Here is a 19,965-nt window from a genome sequence, read left to right as displayed (position 1 = left end):
AGCTCTACCTGAATTTGGAGGCCTTTTCTCACGTGTTTATTTTGCCCATGTCCTATGACACTGTTATTTGAGGTAGTGAAATGAGGATCTATATGTGTGCTGAATTTCTTTGATGCCTGTGGTTATGTTGAAGAAAAATAATTTGATGTATTCATTACGTACAATACATCCACTTTCATTTTATGTTTTTTTTGATCACAAGTAAAATGTGCTACTATGCAGTGACATTATACAAGCTAGTATTTCACCAAGTAGCGAAAAGCAGTGCGTACAGCTGCAGCTCTGCACATTAAACATGAAACACAGCATTGAAATGATGCACAACACCGTGAAACCTATACTGCAGCCACTGGGTACTCCTAAACTTCTAGAAGTCTGAAAAGCTATGGTAATATATATTATGCACAATACTAGATCTGTGGATATGTGAACCATGCTATGTTGCCGTGCTACAAAGGGTGGATTTATGGAGAGGGGCAGTCACATTTTAAACATGTATTTCTTGGACTTTTTTCATTGAGAAAAAGATGTTCAGAATGGTTATCCTGTGCAAAATTTCAGATAAATCCTCCCCTGCCGTCTACTATATGCTTTTTGGCCCTCTCCGTTTCTGTCACCTGTGTGAGTGGCTCTTGGAGCTGTGAATCAAAAGTCATTGCTGGCACGGCCACCATTACAACACGTTGTGATATAATATTTTGCGTTCAGGGTCAAGAACTCAAACTTTTTACTATATTTGCCCATGCTCACTGCTATACGAGAAAGCATTCCTTGCATGGCCAGCCGCAAGAAAACATGCTATGAAGATAAGTATAGTACTTAAGACCAACAACAAAATGCTGCAGAATTTTTCTTATCCTCACTGCTGCAGCAGAGGGCACTGCTGACACAGCCAGCTTCCCAAACATACGCAGTGGAAGCAGCAACATTCAGCAACAAGAGCTGCATTAAAAGGCAGGTTGAACACTAAGGGGGGTGTGATCATGCATGGCAGCATTGCTCACGACTCAGCCGAAACCAGACAAGTGCACACTCATTCAGCATAAAACTGAGAGGTTTGAGCTATCCACCAGAGAGCGCGATTAAAGTGTGGCCAGTATGTGGAACACTTTTATGCGATCATAGCATGCAAACAACCCAATATCAATAACCTTGCTCAGGGATCTCATGCATGGACCTCTAAACTCATTCTAGCAAAGAAGGATTTTTTTTACAACCTCATGAGCACATTTCACAGCTGCCCACTCAAAAATCTTTATGCTCTCAAATAGAAAATGTTGCGGAGTACCATTCAAATATAATACTCGTGCCAGCAAGCTGGACATGTAAGGCTTCCAGGCTAGCCATATACTAAAACACTTCAGGAAGCTTAAGTTTAAAGGCAGTACTTTACACTGCATTAAGGTGGGATAGTTTGTTTGGAAGCTTCATGAAATACACTGAGATCCAAGACACACAGCATAAAAAAAAGAAATTTAAGTGCTTTCAGGCGATCGGTATGTGAAATCTCTTAATTTTAGACCGTTGCGTAAAGCTTTTATAAAATTTACGGGTATTTAAATATCTTGTTGCGAGGTTTTGTGTATACATACGGTGACTTTGTTTACAGCGACACATTTTTGTCCTTTGTCAAATCGTAAGGCATGTTGGCATGTTGCCGGGCTAGTTGGTTTAGCATCTTGAAATTTGCAATAAAACCACCTTGGCGCAAATAACTCCACAATTTCCTCGTCTTTTTTGTCCTTGTGAAATTATTTGCGCCAAGGTGGTTTTATTCAAAAATTTTAGGTTGTCAAGTTGTATCTTCGCATTTCTAATACTGCATTTCATCTTCGCACTTCTAATGCACATTTTGCAGAACTCCTCGTTTGTTCATGTGCTCGCTGTTGCGACTAAAATTTCGGTGCAATTACTCGCAATACATGACCGGTGACAGCTGCTGCTGTGCTGTACACTGGAACGAAGTACAGCGTCATTGAGAATTTTCCCTGGCCGTTGCATATGTACAACAATGTAAAGGTTCTTGAACGACCAAATTCATTAAAATATTTGTCCTCTACTTGCTCATTTCATGGCCTTCATGTTTTTCATATCACTGGAATGCACTGCTTTGCTGGTTTCGGACTGATATAGTTGTAGACTTCGTGTGATATTTTGTTTACTTAGTAAATGCGGAAAAACATGTAAGCATTGGTATCAGTTAACACAATATTTAAGACATACGAATGTACATTCTTTTATTTTAAAAATTACATATTTCACTTGTCTAGACAGTGAGTAGCTTTATCTAATGCACACTGCCATTCTCAATGGCAATGCAGTTATTATTCTAACGTTTGATCCCTCCACAAATTCTATGAGGAGGCCGCGCTGCAAACATAAGCCCCCCCCCCCCCCCCCCCCCCCCCGAACAAAATTTCTGGCTACGCCACTGCCGGGAGGGAGGCTTATAATCTCCAACTTCAGAAAACAAAGTAGCCAAAAGTGGCGACGGGTACAGCATGTCAAGATGGGCCATCGCAGTTATTAAAAGCGAAGGTCACTTCCCGCGCTTGCAAGAGTTGAGATAAGCATTTTTCCCGGCTGCTACTAATTGTGACCAGGGGTGGTATTCTCCCGGTGTCGCCTTTTGCGAAATGTCGCATTAGGGCGGGGCCTAAAGAAGTGCGTACAGTTGCTCGAAGAAACGGAAAACGCCACCGGCACTTTCGTCTGCGATGCTTTCGTTCACTCCGAGAAGCGACAATTTACCACTGCTGATTCACTAGCAGCAGTAGTTTCGTATCTTTGATAGCAAGAATATTTGCCATCACATGACGTCTAATGTTCAAAAAACATTTGCAAATTTAATACAAACTTCCTTTACTTCATCTAAGTCTATAAAACACCGCGAAAAAGCTCCAAATCTATTTTTGTTTAGTTCCGGACGGTTGTGCTAGGTTTCGGCTGCGTTTCGGGCAGTTGCAGACGGTAGCAGTGTAGCTGGAGGTCCCATTAGGCTTGCGCGCTCCAGAATCGAGAGCGTATCTCAAAAACTAGGCTGAATTGCAGCTTAAACTTTATCGTCGAAGCAAGGTAAGTCATAGCGAAAAGCAACAACACCAGTAGTTGCCGGTAAACATGCCGACCGGAATCGCAAGGACTGCTGAATTGGCTGAAGCGGGTGGCTCTCGCTTGAAAGGACGCCGCCATGCATGTTTTCACGCTAAGGGCGCAAAAGCCGCAACTGCCGATTGCGTTCGTACGCTAACGCTATTTCCCCATTAGCGTTCTGCGCATGCGCACTCTGGACCCGCTATTCCGCTATGCACGCAATTACGCAAAGCCCGCAATACTAAAACTCTGTAATGTTCAGTTGTAGGTTCGTAAAAGTCGTCACTGTTGTGAACCGAATGCGCTACTGACACGTGCCGTGCTTATCTTATGAGGCTCACCGACCAAGCCATCTGTTATCGGCAGTGGTCCCGGTGACGTCACTAGCCAAGAGGCTATAAAACTACTAACCGCTAATAAAGCTCGTTCCTTCTTCTTCGCCAACCACTTGTCGATTCACTACAGTGGCGACGAGCGGTCCACCGCCGGGCACTGGCTGTTCCATGGCAGCCCACGTTGGACCGCCGGGTTTCGACGAAGTGGAAGACAGTTGGGAAGCATACCAAGTACGTCTGGAGTCCTATTTTGAAGCCTACGGAATCGATGATTCGAAGAAGCGACGGGCGCTTCTAACGGCAGCTTTAAGTACAGCAACAGTCGGCAGAATAACGGGGCGTTGCGCGCCGGCCAAGATTCAAGAGCTTACCTACGAGAAGCTGATCGAGCTACTGACTGAGCAGTTTGCGCCGCAGGTCAATGAAATAGCGGAGTCTTACAAGTTCTTCACCAGGTATCAGCGTCCTGACGAAACAACGAAGGACTTCATTGTCGCAATTCGGAAGATGGCCTGCGGTTGCAACTTCGGTGAGTCAAGGGACAGGATGCTACGAGACAGACTAGTTTGCGGTCTGCGTGACGCTGGAGTTCAGCGAGCACTCCTGTCAAAATCGTCGCTGACACTCAAAGAAGCAGAGGAAGCAGCTTTAGCGGCAGAGATGGCAGCCCTCAACGTGGGTCACATGGATAAGACAAAGGGTCAAGGCAACGTTCACGCTGTGAAGAGCAAGCTGCAGGGTCCACCGCATTACCAGAAGACTCGCCTGCATACTTCACCTAGACCGAGCGATGGTGTTGTTTGTTCGTGCTGCGGTAGCACTGGGCACAGAGCAGCGAAATGCAAGTTTCGCCGGGCGGAGTGTTTTCGCTGCCGACGAAAAGGGCATCTAGCGAAGATGTGTGTACTGCAACAACCAGGAGTGGCACATTGCGAAGAGCATCCATCAGGGAGCGACAGCGAGCTTTGTCTGCTAAATGTGTACACTGCATCTGTTAACCTGGTCAAGCCCGTAGTTCGCACCTTCGACTGGAGTGGAATTCCGCTGAAGATGCAAGTAAACACCGGTTCACCGGTCTCCATAATTACGTGGGGGACATACTGCAAGCATCGGCACGCCTGGCCTGCGCTCCGCGAGACGTCTTTGCAGTTGTCCTGCTTTCTTGGCAAGCTTCCCGTGAAGGGGGAGCTCCGGCTTCCTGTCTCGTACTCGGGTAAAACTCTGGAAGCGAAGCTAACCGTGCTGCAGTGTGACGGTCCGAACTTGTGCGGACGCGACGTTATCAGCGCATTTGAACGCAACGGAAGGGCTGTCCTGAGCATTGTCGGCGAGGCAAGTACGGGTGAGAGGAATTTTCCACATCAAGCTTCGGTTAGCGCGCTTTTAGAAGAGTTTAGCGATCTGTTTACACCAGGCCTAGGACGCATTGGTGGTCCCGCAGTTCATTTGCGGTTGCATGAAAATGCGCAGCCGCGATTCTGCAAAGCTCGTTCTGTGCCATATGCAATGCGAGAGCAAGTGTCTAAGGAAATAGACCGGCTTGTTAAAGAAGGCATTCTATCGCCTATCGACAGTGCGGACTGGGCCACGCCTCTCGTTCCCGTTATCAAGAAGAATGGCTCCATTCGATTATGTGGCGATTTCAAAGTGACCGCGAATGCTGCATGTGTCACAGAGCAGTACCCATTGCCGAAAATACGGGATATTTTTGCTAACCTAAACGGGGGTGAAGTGTTCAGCACCATCGACTTGAAAGATGCGTACAATCAGTTGCCACTCGACGAGGAAACCAGGAAGCTCTTGGTCGTAAACACTCAGAAAGGCCTGTTTTGCTTTAATCGACTTCCTTTTGGTGTGGCCTCCGCCCCTGCTATTTTTCAGAGACGTATGGAAGGCATCCTGCAAGGCATTCCGGGCGTTCAAGTTTACCTGGACGATGTGGTAATCGCGGAGAAACGAGGGTACTCGGAGACGCTGCGTCAAGTTTTCGAACGTTTCCGGCAGCACGGTGTCAAGTTGCATCCGCAGAAATGTAAGTTCAGGCAACCAGAAGTTGAATTTCTGGGACATCGTATAAGTGCGGACGGATTGTTGCCTAAGACAGACAACATGGCCGCGATAGCAAAGATGCCGAAGCCAAACTGTGTTGCGGAACTGCGAGCATTCTTGGGCTTCGTAACCTATTACCACGCATTTCTGGGAAATTTGGCTACTGTTTTGGAGCCGCTGTATGAACTGCTAAGAAAGAACGCACGCTGGCAGTGGGGAGTGAGACAAGATAACGCTTTCCTATTAACCCAGCGGCTGCTACAAGAGGCAAAGTTTTTGGTGCATTACGATCCAAATAAGCCCCTTATCTTGGAAACCGATGCATCCTCGTGTGGCGTTGGCGCAGTGCTATATCACAGAGTAAATGGGCAAGATCTACCAATCGGGTTCCGATCACGAACTCTGTCACCGGCTGAGCGGAATTACGCGCAAATCGAAAGAGAGGCATTGGCTGTGGTCTTCGGTGTTACAAAGTTCCGGGAATATCTACTCGGGAATCAGTTCACGCTCGTCACAGATCACAGGCCCCTCCTCGTCCTTTTCAGCCCCGACAAGCCCGTTCCAGCCATGGCCGCTGCACGGATTCAGCGTTGGTCACTCCTACTAAGCGCCTACAACTACAAGATAGAGTTTAAGCCAGGGAAGGCGTTAATTCCGGCGGACACCCTCAGCCGTTTGCCTGTACGGCAGGCGCATGACGCTCAGGCTGCAGAAGAGGACGCTAGTGAGTACGTCCTTCTAACCGATCACTTAGACTCCGGTCCGCTGTCGGCGAGCGATCTGGCTGCGATGACTGCGGACGATAGCCAACTCGCACAAGTCCGCGATTACATTCAGAACGGCTGGCCACGATACTTGCAACCTGCTCAGGAGCCTTTACGCGCATACATGCACAGGAAGGACGAACTGACGTCCAGCCATGGAATCGTGTACTGGGGCCATCGAGCGGTAATTCCGAGGAGTGCGCGGCTACCAATGCTGCGTATGTTGCATGATGCTCATCAAGGAGTAGCGGCTATGAAGAGATTGGCCCGTTCTGTATTCTGGTACCCAGGACTCGATCAAGACATTGAGAAGCTGGCTAGCGCATGTCCAACGTGCATAGAATGGGGCAGCATGCCCCCTGCACGACAACCCGTGCCTTGGCCAGAAACAGCGGAGCCGTGGTCTAGAATTCATGTTGATTTTGCAGGTCCTGTGGAAGGTCACATGCTGATGATTGTGGTAGATTCTCATACCAAATGGATCGAGGTCACTCTAATGAAGACAGCCAGCTCGGGAAAAACAATTGAAGCACTGCAGACTATGTTCAGCCGATTCGGCTTGCCGAGGACCCTTGTGACGGACAACGGGCCGCAGTTTACTAGCGAGTTCAGGGCATATATGAAGCGCAATGGCATCAGTCATATGCGGACCGCTCCCTACAAACCACAGGCTTTATATCCTCTTTGGCTCGTGCAGACACTGTTTCGTTGCACTAACGTGCATTAAAACGCCTTGAAGGGTCGTGTAGCTGCGAGCGCAAGCGCTGCCAAGGCCATCTCGTCGCAGCGGGCAACGTCTGCTTCGTCGTCTGTTTACGACGGTGCAAAGTAAGTTCGCATGGCGAGTGGCAGTCCGACTCAGCAGACGGTAGCCACAGTGCTGTGCTCTTCGACAGCCGGTAATGCCGCCGACAAGATTCGTCGGCCAAGGCAAACTGGCCGCGATGTCCGCGGACACGCCACTTTTCTTCGCAACTCGAAAACCAGGCAAGGAGAGTGGGATCCATGGCGTCTAGTATCAATTTCGTAGCCCGTCGCCCGCGCGCGAATCGCTTCAGCGCGTTCCGTTGTTCGACTAAGCGTAGTAAATTGGGGCGACGTCACGATGACGTAGCAGGAAGGCGGATCCGTGTCGTCACGCCGCCGTCACCGCGGCTCGAGCCAATCAGCGAAGAGCGAATTCGACATGTCAGAAAAGGCGACACCGGGAGAATACCATTCCAGGAAGGCGGATCCGTGTCGTCACGCCGCCGTCACCGCGGCTCGAGCCAATCAGCGAAGAGCGAATGCGACATGTCGCAAAAGGCGACACCGGAAGAATAGACCGATTTCACAAGCAGTTGCGCTACGCCACCGCCGCCGCGATGCACTCTGGGAGTTGTGGTACTCCGGCCGGCGGCCGCGTCAGCGCGGTCCGTGGTGCACGCGCGAGAGGCAGCCCTGTTTGCGTCGCCACGCGGTGTTTCTCTGCGTGAATGCTGTATTTGCGGGACAAGTGCGTTCACCTGAGGAGTGTCGTGAGCTCCGACAACTGTGCGAAGCAGAGCGTCCCGGATTTTCCGTTTTCTAGAAGAGAAAAAGTAGCCAAGACATTGCATAGAAGCTGTTCACGAGAGACAGCTGAAGAAGTGCTGTTCAGCACATTTAGCCGTACTGTCCCTGTTGATCAGCGGACAATGACAAATAGCAAATTTTCAAGTTCTGAACTGTATTAAATGCCCTTTACGCGGCTCTCAGCTTTAAGGCAGTCCCTTAAATTGTTAAAAAGAAGGCAATCGGATTTGTCTTCGTGCTGCGTCGTCGAGCCTTCTTTGCAGCGATTTCTGCCCGGTGCAAGGTTGTAAGGGAACAAGTGTGCTAAGATTTATTGTTATATTCAGGAATCCACAATGTTAGCTTGATGCACGTATTCACTCCTGATGTCTCGAGCTCCCATACTAGTGATAATGCTTTCTCTATTTCACGGAATGAGAAAGCGGGCTATAAAACTGTCGAAATGTGGAATAATTTCCAACGTTTTGTTGCTTACTGGTCGTTGAGTATACATAGTAGTCCAGTAACAGCCACATGCAATTTATGCCGGGATATCACCATTTTGTCCGTTGTTTTGGATAAAAAAGGCCATCTAGTGTTTACCAATCAGTCAACCTGTTCAGACTCGTACGAAGAAAATAGCGAAAGTGAGTCGTACGGGAGACGCCCTGGCAGAAGATTATATTAACCTAAATAAAAAGTAATTAGTGTATCAATAATCAAAATAAAACTATACGTCACGAAATTAAAATCCACTAAACCCTAATTAGGCGTACTCAAAAGCTCCCCGATTGGCTTCTCCTTTTTTCATTTTGTACTGAACACAAGCATTTGTCACATCTCCATTTAGAAAAACGGCATAGCTGGCTCGAATCGCTCACCTTTCCTGCTGGTGACCCGCCGAGCACGTCGTGAATACATGTATGTGTTTACGTGAATAAGAAAAAAAACAATCGCATGGCCGGTTTTGATCAAGGGCTATGATGAAAAAAAGGCACCAAACGCTGTGTGACACGTCTATAGCGAATGCCTAGATGAATACAGCGAATACTGAAACAGCAAAATGAGGTGGCAAGATATGTAAATACTGTCTGAAGACGTTAATTAAATCACGTGCATCGCTATGCGTTCAAATGTTCTGCTGACAAAATTAACGAAAGCGGCCGTCAAGCGCGTTTTTATCGCCACCTGCAGCATTTTCCAAAGCAAGGTTCGAGGAACAAACGCAGCGTCGCCACCGCGGCCACTCCACTTCATGCGGCAACTGACCACCCTCTCTGCGCTGCTCCTACCGCGATTAGCATTGCACCCCTCGAAACTCCGCCGTGGAGCCTCTGTTTCCTTTATAGACCTCGACACAATAAACGAAACGGCGGAAAGCTACTGCGGCCGGGTATAATGCCATTCAAGGCGCAAAGTAATGTAGGCTGTCGTGCAGACGACGCCACGAAGGACTACAGCCAAGATGGCGGCTGGCTACTTCCGGTAAACGCGCGCATGCGCAGTATGCTTTGTGAAATCGGTCTATTCCACCCCAGGGCTGAGCAGTTGGAGACGGCACGAAGACGACGCAGTACGAAGCAGTAACTGTAAGTAGCCGCCTGTCTCACATGGGTATTTCCGCCTTATTACCTTTTTTCACCTCTTCCACGCTGCTCTCCTTCTGTCTTTATCTCCCAAATTCCCCTCCCTACGCAGAGTAGCATGCCAGCGATATTGAAACGCCGGCTAAATTCTGTGTATTTCATTAAAGAGTCTCTCTCTCTCCGCTTTATTACCTTTTCCGCTGACGAACACCGGCATAGGGCACCCTAAACCGGCAAGCAGCCAAGCGCCACCCGCGCGGGGGCCTGTGCCCATGCGGTAGCACGCTCCTTCGTTGGCTTTGAAACGCGCGCAATCGGCGCGGCTGCGAAATGTAAACATGTTTGTAAACAAGGAACCGGCCGGGACAAGATGGCGCCGAGCTTGTTTCCGGCTTCACAAAATGTCACGTGACGGCCTCTCTAAATTTTCCTTCCTCCAAGGATACGACGCTCTAGCTGGCTTTCTTCCTGCCGCTATATTAGGAATTGGCGCTGACTTGGAGGAAAAAAAATTTAGAGAAGAGGCTGTCACGTGACATTTTGTGAAGCCGGAAACAAGCTCGGCGCCATCTTGTCTGGGCTTACGTCATGCTGAAGTTGCACCGCCGCGCCGATTGCGCGCGCGTTTCAAAGCCAACGAAGGAGCGTGCTCCCGCATGGGCACACGCCCCCGCAGGTTTGCATGTATGGGGTAGAAGTTTTGACAAATGCCATTTGTTTGCAGTTGATGACTTTGTTGTAGAGCAGAAGCTTTTGTGTTGTTTTATATGATGTGAAAATATTGTAAAGAACCACGTTTTTTTCGTATGAGTTGTTTTTTGTGAAAAAAGAAATTTTTTTTTATGAATGAAGCTTTCGCGATCCTGTGTGCATTCGTATCTTTATGTAAATATTGCAGTGAACAAAACTAACCCTTCGCCTTTATTAAAGAAGAAAAATCTCTAAGGTATAGTTTAAGCGCAGGGTCTCTTTCTTTTTCTTTTTACCGGCGGCGTATAACACTCCCCGAAAAATGTTTCTGCCTACCCCACTGGGAGTGGCTGTATTGTGAAAAGAATAAAAATTTACTCATCTGCTTTGGCGCACGTGTCTACCTTGAGTTTAGAATAACCTAAGGGCGCGTGTGATCTATGAATACGTTAAGTCGGGATCGAATTAATAGGAGCTATAACCAAGATGCCAGTAGAAACTACAGCGAGTGCATAAAGGTATACGCAACAACAGTCGCATATAAAATCAACGGTAAATTTCACATTCGACCGAACGAGCCCCTGCATTCTTTACCGAGTATTGCATGCAATAGTCACCGGTAGATCTGGTTTTTTGAGTAATTTCTGCAAAAATATTTTATCAAATTTTATAAGTTTTGGGGAACGTTCTAAAATTAAGAGATTTCACATACCGACGGGCGAAAGCACTTTGTTTTTTCTTCTTTCCTTTCTTTTTCTTTCTTTTTTTAATGCTGTGTGTCTTGGATCTCACAGTATATTTCATCAAACTCCCGAACAAACTATCCCACCTTAATGCAGTGTAAAGTACTGCCTTTAAACTTAAGCTTCCTGAAATGTTTTAGTATATGGCTAGCTTGGAAGCCTTACATGTTCACCTTGCTGGCCCGAGGCTTATATTTGAATGGTACTCTGCAACACTTTCTATTTGAGAGCATAATGATTTTTGAGTGGACAGCTGTCAAAGGTGCTCATGACGTTGGAAAAATAATCCTTCTTTGCTGGAATGAGTTTAGAGGTTCACGCATGAGATCCCTGAGCAAGGTTATTGATATTGGGTTGTTTGCATGCTATGCTCGCATAAAAATGTTCCACAAACTGGCCATACTTTAATCACGCTCTCTGGTGGATAGCACAAACCTCTCAGTTTTATGCTGAATGAGTGTGCACTTGTCTCGTTTCGGCTGAGTCGTGAACAATGCTGCCATGCATGGTCACACCCCACCTTAGTGTTCAACCTGCCTTTTAATGCAGCTCTTGTTGCTTAATGTTGCAATCTGCTTCCATTGCGTATGTTTGGGAAACTGGCTGTGTCAGCAGTGCCTTCTGCTGCAGAAGTGAGGGTAAGAAAAATTCTGCAGTACTTTGTTGTTGGTCTTAAATACTATACTTATCATCATAGCATGTTTTCGTGCGGCTGGCGATGCAAGGAATGCTTTCTCGTATACTGCAGTGAGGATGGGCAAGTATACTAAAAAGTTTGAGTTCTTGACCCTGAACGCAAAATATTATATCATAACGTGTTGTAATGGTGGCCGTGCCAGCATAGACTTTTGATTAACAGCTCAAAGAGCCACTCACACAGGTGACAGAAACGGAGAGGGCCAAAGTGCATATAGTAGACGGCAGGGGAGGATTTATCTGAAATTTTACACAGGATAACCATTCTGGACATCTTTTTCTCAATGAAAAAAGTCCAAGAAATACATGTTTAAAATGTGACTGCCCCTCTCCATAAATCCACCCTTTGTAGCATGGCAACACAGCATGTTTCACATATCCACAGATCTAGTATTGTGCATAATATATATTACCATAGCTTTTCAGACTTCTAGAAGTTTAGGAGTACCCAGTGGCTGCAGTATAGGTGTCACGGTGTTGTGCATCATTTCAATGCTGTGTTTCATGTTTAATGTGCAGAGCTGCAGCTGTACGCACTGCTTTTCGCTACTTGGTGAAATACTAGCTTGTATAATGTCACTGCATAGTAGCACATTTTACTTGTGATCAAAAACACATAAAATGAAAGTGGATGTATTGTACGTAATGAATACATCAAATTATTTTTCTTCAACATAACCACAGGCATCAAAGAAATTCAGCACACATATAGATCCTCATTTCACTACCTCAAATAACAGTGTCACAGGACATGGGCACAATAAACACGTGAAAAAAGGCCTCCTAATTCAGTTAGAGCTTCACCTTTTTCGCACTTCTTGACTAAGACATCAGATAGAAAAGCAATTGCAAACCTGCAACACGAAACCGGTCAAAAGTACCTTCTGGCGGGCTAGTTGGTCTGAATCGTTCATATTTAAAACTGCGCTAACAAAACAAGGACCGAGCAAGAACACAGTAACACACACAAGCGCAGCGCTTGTGTGTGTTACTGTGTTCTTGCTCGGTCCTTGTTTTGTTCGCGCAGTTTTAAATATGAGCGAAACCGGTCTAAACATAGCCCGCGACCAGAAACACTGACTTGGCCATAATATGAACGAATACACTTGAGCCCGGCACGTCCCAGAAGCTAGAGCTCGCTAGACGCATCAAACGTTGCACGCTTGAAACGGGCACGTAACAAAGTTTCTGCAGTATACTAAGAGCAAAGCGAGCGCAGCTGGTTCCTTAAAAATATCGCCCTCCGCCCATGTCATGGCCCCCGCCGCTCACAAAAGCGCAATCGCGAAAAACGAAAATGACAGTACACTAACACCAGTGACGATCACTGGAGCGTTGCAAGAACACGCCTAATAGCAACGAGGATTCACTGCCGATGGAAACGGGAGCGCGAATGGTACACGCACACTGCACGCACAGGACGTGAAACGTCCGCACAATACGCCGACGACCTCTCTAGCGCACAGCGTATGGAATCACTGGTGAACGAACAGCGCGAGTGCTCCTCAGTGAGCAGCGGTGGTCTCCCGACGGCTCCGAGCAGTGACGCAGTAGACGAAATGCCCGAGCGATCGTGGTCGCCGAGCACGTTGAAATCAATGCACGCAACAACGAGAGTTTTGCAGTGAATTCCACCTGAGATATGAGTGAACGGCGCCAACGTCAGCCTGTGAGCACGATCGAAAACAAACTCGAGCAGTTGAGAAAAGTACGCCTACGCCCCACCGCAAATGCTACGCCGCGGCCGTCTGCTACCGCCCGGTTTGCAAGCAGCAACTACGACGCCGTTGCTAAGCTGCCTGGACAAGATGGCCTCCCGATCGTGGAAAAAACCACGTGATTTCCTCCACACTTTTCTCCCAGGGAGTTGTGTGGAAAGGGCCTCTCCTCTCTTTTTCCTTCCTCCATGGGCGCTGACATCTGGATAAGAAGTTTCCTGCCTATGGCAAGGCTTGCAAGCTCTCAGCAGAAAGGGAAAATCGTGACATAAAAGGCAAGAGTGCGCCAAAGGCAAGTTGCAGTTAAGTTGATGAAAACAGTATATTATTTTTACTAAAAATTGTGTCTGTCCCTGATACAAAAAGTATTTGATTTAATAAATGCTTTAAGTAACAAAGTTTCTTTTAATAATTTTACGATATAGCTAGGTGGCTCTCCACCGTCAAAATCGCGCGCCATTCACTTGTTTCCATGGTTTGTTTTAAGCTGATGTCGAAAGCAATTTGTTTCAGACCGTATTTGGGGCCCAGCTTTGCAATTTATTTCAACTGACAATGTAGTAATTCTCGTCATTTCTAAAACAAAGTAATTTAATATTTTCCTACTTCAACTGTTACAGGGAGGTTATGCGCGCAATGTGTCGTCCGCAGAAAAATATTCGCAGTTCCCAAAGTAACGACGCTTCCGGGTTTATTTAGAGGAGTAGAACAACAAGTTTTTTTTTTCTTTTGATAACGGTTCGCACAACGATTAACGTTTCTTTTTCTGATAGAACTTAATAATAATAATTTAATAATCGCGTTTTTTTTTCACATACAGCTTCGATTTCGGTTTCTGCCAGAGCTTTTTGATCATATCAGTTACGAAATTCACCTTAGGGTCCATGTATGCAAATCCAGCGGTCGGTTGGAGCCACAACTCAGAGTTTAGCCTACTAGCGATGCCTGTTGGCAGAATAAACTGCGTTCAAGGGGCAGAAATGCATGCACAAGGGAATAGGAGCGAAAGAAGCTGACACTGACACGTTTGATTCAATTCGTTCGCAGTCAGCGCAGGCTCTTGTGATATCCGTTGTGCGTAATTAATTTCATCGCAAATGCTTTTTTTTTTGGTGGGGGGGGGGGGGGGAGGGGGGGCTGTTTGAATAAGGCTTTAAAAGGCTGCTTTCTTGTTACATGAGCTATTTGCAGGGAAAAAATAATGCACCCCGGATTAATACTTTGGTTGTTTCCCTCGCCCCGTATAGTTTGTCGTCGGCCTGTAGCAGACGGCGCCGCTACTTCAATCCTATCTTAGTCGCAAGTTTCCATCGCAGACGTAGCCAGATGCAAATACCTTAATGCCGTTATTCAAGTTTCCACCTCGTTCAGGACAATGACCGGCCGAAACACGGTGTAAGAAATATTTCTTACACCGTGGGCCGAAACCCCGCTGCGTTCACAAACACGCTCGCGGACGCCGGGTTGATATAGCTATATCGTCTGCACTGCCGTCTGCAACGGTGGTGGCTTGCTTTCATTCTCTTGTCATACTCTTTGAGGACTGTTTTTCGCGTTTTAGCTTTTTAAGCTGTCAGTTTGAACGACTGCATTAGTCAGCAAATGTAGCGCACTTGCAGCAGATCGGACTCCGCGGGAAGCTTGTGCGATTAGGAGAAACACCATGCTGATAACGCGCCTGTTGGTGGTATATAGGACCAGCTTCACAACACACATTTATCGTGATGCTTTAACAAGTAGCTTCGAAATCTCGTTGCATACTTTGTCGCAATCATCTTGAAAGCACTCGCCAACTGTTAACCAACGGCTGCCTACATGCGCACACTGTGAAACGTGAAAAATGTTCGAAAACTTATGTTCACGTGTGTTTGTACAGGTCGCGATCCCGACCAGTGCCCCCGTTTGGCGTACCGGACACACCTCTTCGCGCGTATTGCACAAAAGATTGCACTGCTCTCATGTGCAACCTAGAGTGAATCGTGCAGACGAGTCGAGGCCAGTGGAATGTATTCCATCAGAGTCTCCTTGATATACTATATGCGTTGAGCGAAGAACGCTTCAAGAATTCCATCTGCGACTAAAAGGACTGGAAGGGAGCTGTTATACAGAGCAGCCTGAAATCAGCCTCAATTTACATACTGCGGCTCAGAAGAGCTTCTGATCCTGTGACAAAACCGGTGGCAAGTTTCAAAGCAGACGATTCATGTCAATAGTTAATTGAAATCTCTATTTCGACGAGTTACGTGCACTGGAGAGGTTGCTTTGCGTGCGAGCTTCTCGAAAATGCATGTATTTTGACGCGATGTAGCCAAAACTGGTTGGCCCGGCCACAGCGGCGAGGGTAACCATGTTTTCGAAATTTTAAAAACCGATATGGATGCTATAAGGTGGGCTAAACGCCTTTCAATAATCGAGGAGCCTAACAGCAATAGTTCAAAAGTTGACTATTCAGTATTAGTTAACTAACCTGCTAGCTAGCACGTATTAGCTATATTCTGATGCACTACACCGCTGACAATGCTATGTCGAAAATGCGACCTTCTAATCAAAAAGCCCATTTTTAAAAATTGTCTGAAGTCTTAGGTGGAAAGCCCTGTATATGTAGCATTGCTGGCTTTGAGACACCTTGCGGTATAGGTGGCTCCTGGGGTTTTTTAACGTGCACCGAAATCGCAGTGAACGGGTTTTTACAGTTCGCTTCCACCGGAATGCCACAGCCATTGCCGGAATCGAACCAGCGACCTCGTGGTTTACAGCCCAACGTCATAAACAAAGAGCCATCGAGGCGGGTTACTTGAAGAAAGGAAAATTGGAACTTCATACCGAGAGCTCTGAAAGTACAGCTCTTTAACAGACGTTTCTTGCATCTTGTAACTAGCTGACTACGATTTCAGTTAACCACTGACATGAATCGTCTGCTCTGTAACTTATCACCGCTTTTTTCACAGGATTAGAAGCTCCTCTGAGCCGCAGTATGTAAACTGAGGCCGATTTCAGGCCGCTCTGTATAACAGCTCCCTTCTAGTCCTTTTAGTCGTAGATGGATTCCTTGAAGCATTCTTCGCTCAACGCATATAGTATATCAAGGAGACTCTGACGGATGACATCCCATTGGCGTCGACTCGTGTGCACGGTTCACTCTAGGTTGCGTATGGAGACCAGTGCAATATTTTCAACTGCGGAAAATTTTACGCATCTTCTCAAGGGATCGCAATCAAAGCAAGAGCGACTCGGGCATGCTTACTCAGCAGTACTCGAGACAAAGGGAGGGGACGCAATTACATAGTTCTTCCGGTGCTCCACAACCGCTTATAAAAACTGATAAATCTACTTGTGTGTCAGTGCAATATTCAGCAGTGGTGCGCGAGTGCTGACATGGCCGTTGCTCACTCAAGCCCGGCTTGCACCAAAAGCTCGCCCGTACTCCCATAAAAGGCCATACAAGCTTCGAAGATTTCGCAATTCGTGCTAGAAGAACAAGCTTGCTAACCTTTTGCTTTCAGGGAGGCAAAAAATTGCGTTAGTTTTATTCGCTCTTCATAAAGACCATTTCTTGCTTATGTGCTTTCCTCTATACTTAGGCCCTCCGTGCTTAAATTTATATCGAGCAATACACAAGTGTACATATATTGTCCGTTTACACTGAAACTAAGCGACTCCCGCTGGCAAGAAGTTTCTCTCGCGGCGCTTGTATAAAGACGACGGATCAATAGTTGAGCACCCTCCAAATTTGAGAGTGATCGAGATGGAGTAAACAGTGAACGCGCAAACCAAAGAAAAGAATGTCGCGAAAGCAGCACTCCAACATTGCCTCAATTGCCCCAAAAATGAGCGGCGGCCGGGCTGAATATCTTCAGCGTCAACCGGCCGAGGCTACAAGAGGAATTACAAAAGTATAAAACTAAAGAGAAGCGGACCACGCTCGGCGATCACAAGGCCAAGCGGCCTGCAGCGTTTGTTTCTACATCCATTGTGACAGCTAGCCGAGCGCTTCGCTCAGCGAGACATGCGAACAACTGCGTTATAAAGAAAGGCTTTTCGCTAAATGGACGGCAGCGTATCGAAACCATGATGCGGACTCGTGATGGATGCCGCGTCTTCGTGTCGCGGAGGAGAATTCATTTCAGAGCGATGAGCTTCCCGAGGAGGCTCCCAGCCTCGCGTTTGGCGGCGGCCAGCATCTCTCGCGGCTCCTCCATCCCCGCGCGGGGGAGAGAAAGAAGAATTGGGACATCACCGCACCCCATCGGCGAGTAAAAAGTGGGGCCAGACAATAATGGACACTCCGAGCGGGGCAGACGCCGCGGGACAAGCAGCTAATGCGAAGGGAGGTGGAGAGAGGAAGAAAGACAGAGAGAAGGCTTTATGATCCTGTCTGGTTAGGCCTGAATGCATGGCCATTTGCATCTGGCCCACCGCTTTGCACGGATTGTTGCGCTTTAATCCTCCCTTTGTTTGACGTTCGCTTTACGACGCCTCTCCCCGTACGGCCGTGGAAACTCTGGGCGGCGCTGTTCGACGCACAGACCGCTCTCGGCGAGCGAGGTGAGCTATCGTGGGGCGCTGACAAGCTTTTCAAAGCCCTGGCCAATTATGTTGAGTGTGCTGCGGGCTATCTCGGGGTGATTCGATCGTCGGCTCTCGGTCGTTTGACGCGCCCGGCCCACGTGCCCACCGTGCGCAAAGGATGGAGGTATAGCCGGACAGTTTTCAAGCGCAGAATTAATCGCGCAACTCATACCGTGAGATCACTTTTGGTCGGAACGGCTGTTGACTACCCGCAATATACAAATAACGCTCCCCATATGCCTTGTTATTTCAATGAACGCCAATAAGTTGTTGGCTTTCTTCATAAGTGTGTCGTCACGATTCCCTCAATTCCCTATCCTTGTCCGCCGCACGCACGCGCACGCGCACTCACTCACTCACTCACTCACTCACTCACTCACTCACTCACTCACTCACTCACTCACTCACTCACTCACTCACTCACTCACTCACTCACTCACTCACTCACTCACTCACTCACTCGCTCTCACTTCTTGGAAGTGTCGCTACTTAGTGTGGCATGCTACGTATCGTTCGGTTTCACGTCGAATAGCGGCTAGCCATTTTTTTCGCAAGCCCTGCCGGCTGGTACTTCGTCGAGGGATATCCCTGCAGTTTTCTTTCCGTTCGACTTGCACATAAGAACGCCATTCAAATAGTAATTTTAGCGCACTTCTGCCATGCGTCAGCACTAAGCCACATGGCAGTCACGCCAAAAACAAGGATCGAAAACAAGAACGGCTACTGCTAACATATCGCGAATAAAATGATTGCAATAAAGCGCGCGTGCAAAAATCCTTCCTGTTTACGTGGCACCACTAAGCGGGGAGGCCGATCGTTTTAAGCAAATAAAAAAAAAATATGTGACACAAGATAACATTATTATTATTGTTTTGTTTATGTTTTACATTGCACTGCAAAAGTGCAATAATTCACTGAAAAGTACCTAATATTTTCAATGTTGCCTAACTGATGGTGTGAAATTTTTACAGGGTTGCCTAATTTTATTGACACAATTAATTAATTATATTTTAGTTTTTAGGTCGGAGGGGCCTGCAGTCGCTTGGGAAAATATTTTTAGTTCAGGGTACCGTTATTGCCAGTGTAGAATCTTGTAGGCGACAGAAAGCCTGATCATTATTTTTTGCACAACAGTGGCGCAGCAAGCGGGCCCCATCAGCTAAATTTGTACCAGTTGCGAGAGGGAATAAACTTTTATTGCATAAAAGGGGACTGGAGTCGCTTGTGGGTGGGGTCTTCAGTCCACAACTCCAGTAGCTTCCGCGTATGCTTTATCGTTTGCGACTGGTGCCTCCATACTCCGCTTCGAAAAGTGACTATCTTGAACATGGTGAGCGCACACTCTCTCCTATAGTTTTTTTTCCTCCATGACCTTGAAGCTACTTTTCAAGTGCTTGCAGACGCGTCGTCAACTGTAAGCGGCCAATCAGGGCTATTGTGATATGTGGCCATTATCTTCGGAAAAGTCTTTTTTTTTTCTGATTTAACCGCTTTATCTTTCGGTGTTTAATGCATCTTTCTCTAGTCCTGTTGCTAAGCGGTTGGGCATTTATCAACAATCACGAAGTTCTGGACGGTTTGCGTTATCAACCACGGATGTCGCGGCAGTCGTAAAAACCCGAATTTTGGTCACCACGAACCACTCGGCATATTCGATTTTAGTCCCGGACTCGTATTGCCAAACCATATCTCGTAGGCGCGCTCGAGCAACATTGTGATCACTCGAGCAGACGACGCCCAGAAGCGCGACCACGTGACAAGACGCCACTTCCGTCGACAGAGAAAATGGCCGCCTTTTGAGTGGGTCGCGTGGTTTTTACGCCATCATAAAAAAGTGGTTCCACGGCCAAGGGTCTATGCACGCCACCTCGTTGGATCCTGGATACCTGCCTCAGAATGCGTAAAGTGCGTCGATTTCAGGGACCTATGCAAGCCGCGCGGTGCGATGCTTGATATGCGTATTCCAACGGTCCAAGGAGGTATGAGTGCGTATGCCAAGGAGGTATGAGTGCGGGAAAAAAGCTAAGTAAAATACTAGAATGTTTGAAATCAGAAAATATGTATGAATTGTTAGAAATGTTAATAATAAGCAAATTAGATACATCAGGAAACAAACTAAAATACGCTTTTGGACATTCAGTGGAATTTTATATGGATTTAACAGGGTAAGCGCCCAGTTGCAATGATGT

At 47.1% G+C, this 19,965-nt stretch overlaps 2 protein-coding genes and 1 pseudogene across 4 annotated transcripts in view; 2 read left to right on the top strand and 1 right to left on the bottom strand.

Annotated features, from left to right (window-relative positions):
* The window catches only part of LOC149353463 (uncharacterized), a 184,211-nt pseudogene that overhangs the window by 116,800 nt on the left and 47,446 nt on the right, over window positions 1-19,965 (bottom strand).
* The window catches only part of LOC149353465 (uncharacterized), a 196,194-nt gene that overhangs the window by 142,849 nt on the left and 33,380 nt on the right, over window positions 1-19,965 (top strand). The window lies entirely within an intron of this gene.
* On the top strand, window positions 3,597-4,404 carry LOC149353466 (uncharacterized). Its single transcript, XM_089585132.1, has 2 exons — window positions 3,597-4,226; window positions 4,348-4,404. Exons 1-2 carry the CDS (start codon window positions 3,597-3,599, stop codon window positions 4,402-4,404), a joined length of 687 nt encoding a protein of 228 aa, XP_089441258.1.

This window comes from Amblyomma mixtum, chromosome 3 (genome assembly GCF_055824585.1).
Source record: "Amblyomma mixtum isolate Tamu chromosome 3, ASM5582458v1, whole genome shotgun sequence".
NCBI classification, from domain to species: Eukaryota; Metazoa; Arthropoda; class Arachnida; order Ixodida; family Ixodidae; genus Amblyomma; species Amblyomma mixtum.
The sequence above is the reverse complement of the archived record's forward strand: the minus strand, read 5'-3'. Positions and strand labels throughout refer to the sequence as shown.

Coding starts and splice junctions, on each gene's coding strand:
- LOC149353466 (XM_089585132.1), top strand. CDS start 3,597: ATGGCAGCCCACGTTGGACCGCCGGGTTTCGACGAAGTGGAAGACAGT. Junction 4,227..4,347: donor CTAGACCGAGCGATGGTGTT/GTTTGTTCGTGC, acceptor TGCAACAACCAG/GAGTGGCACATTGCGAAGAG.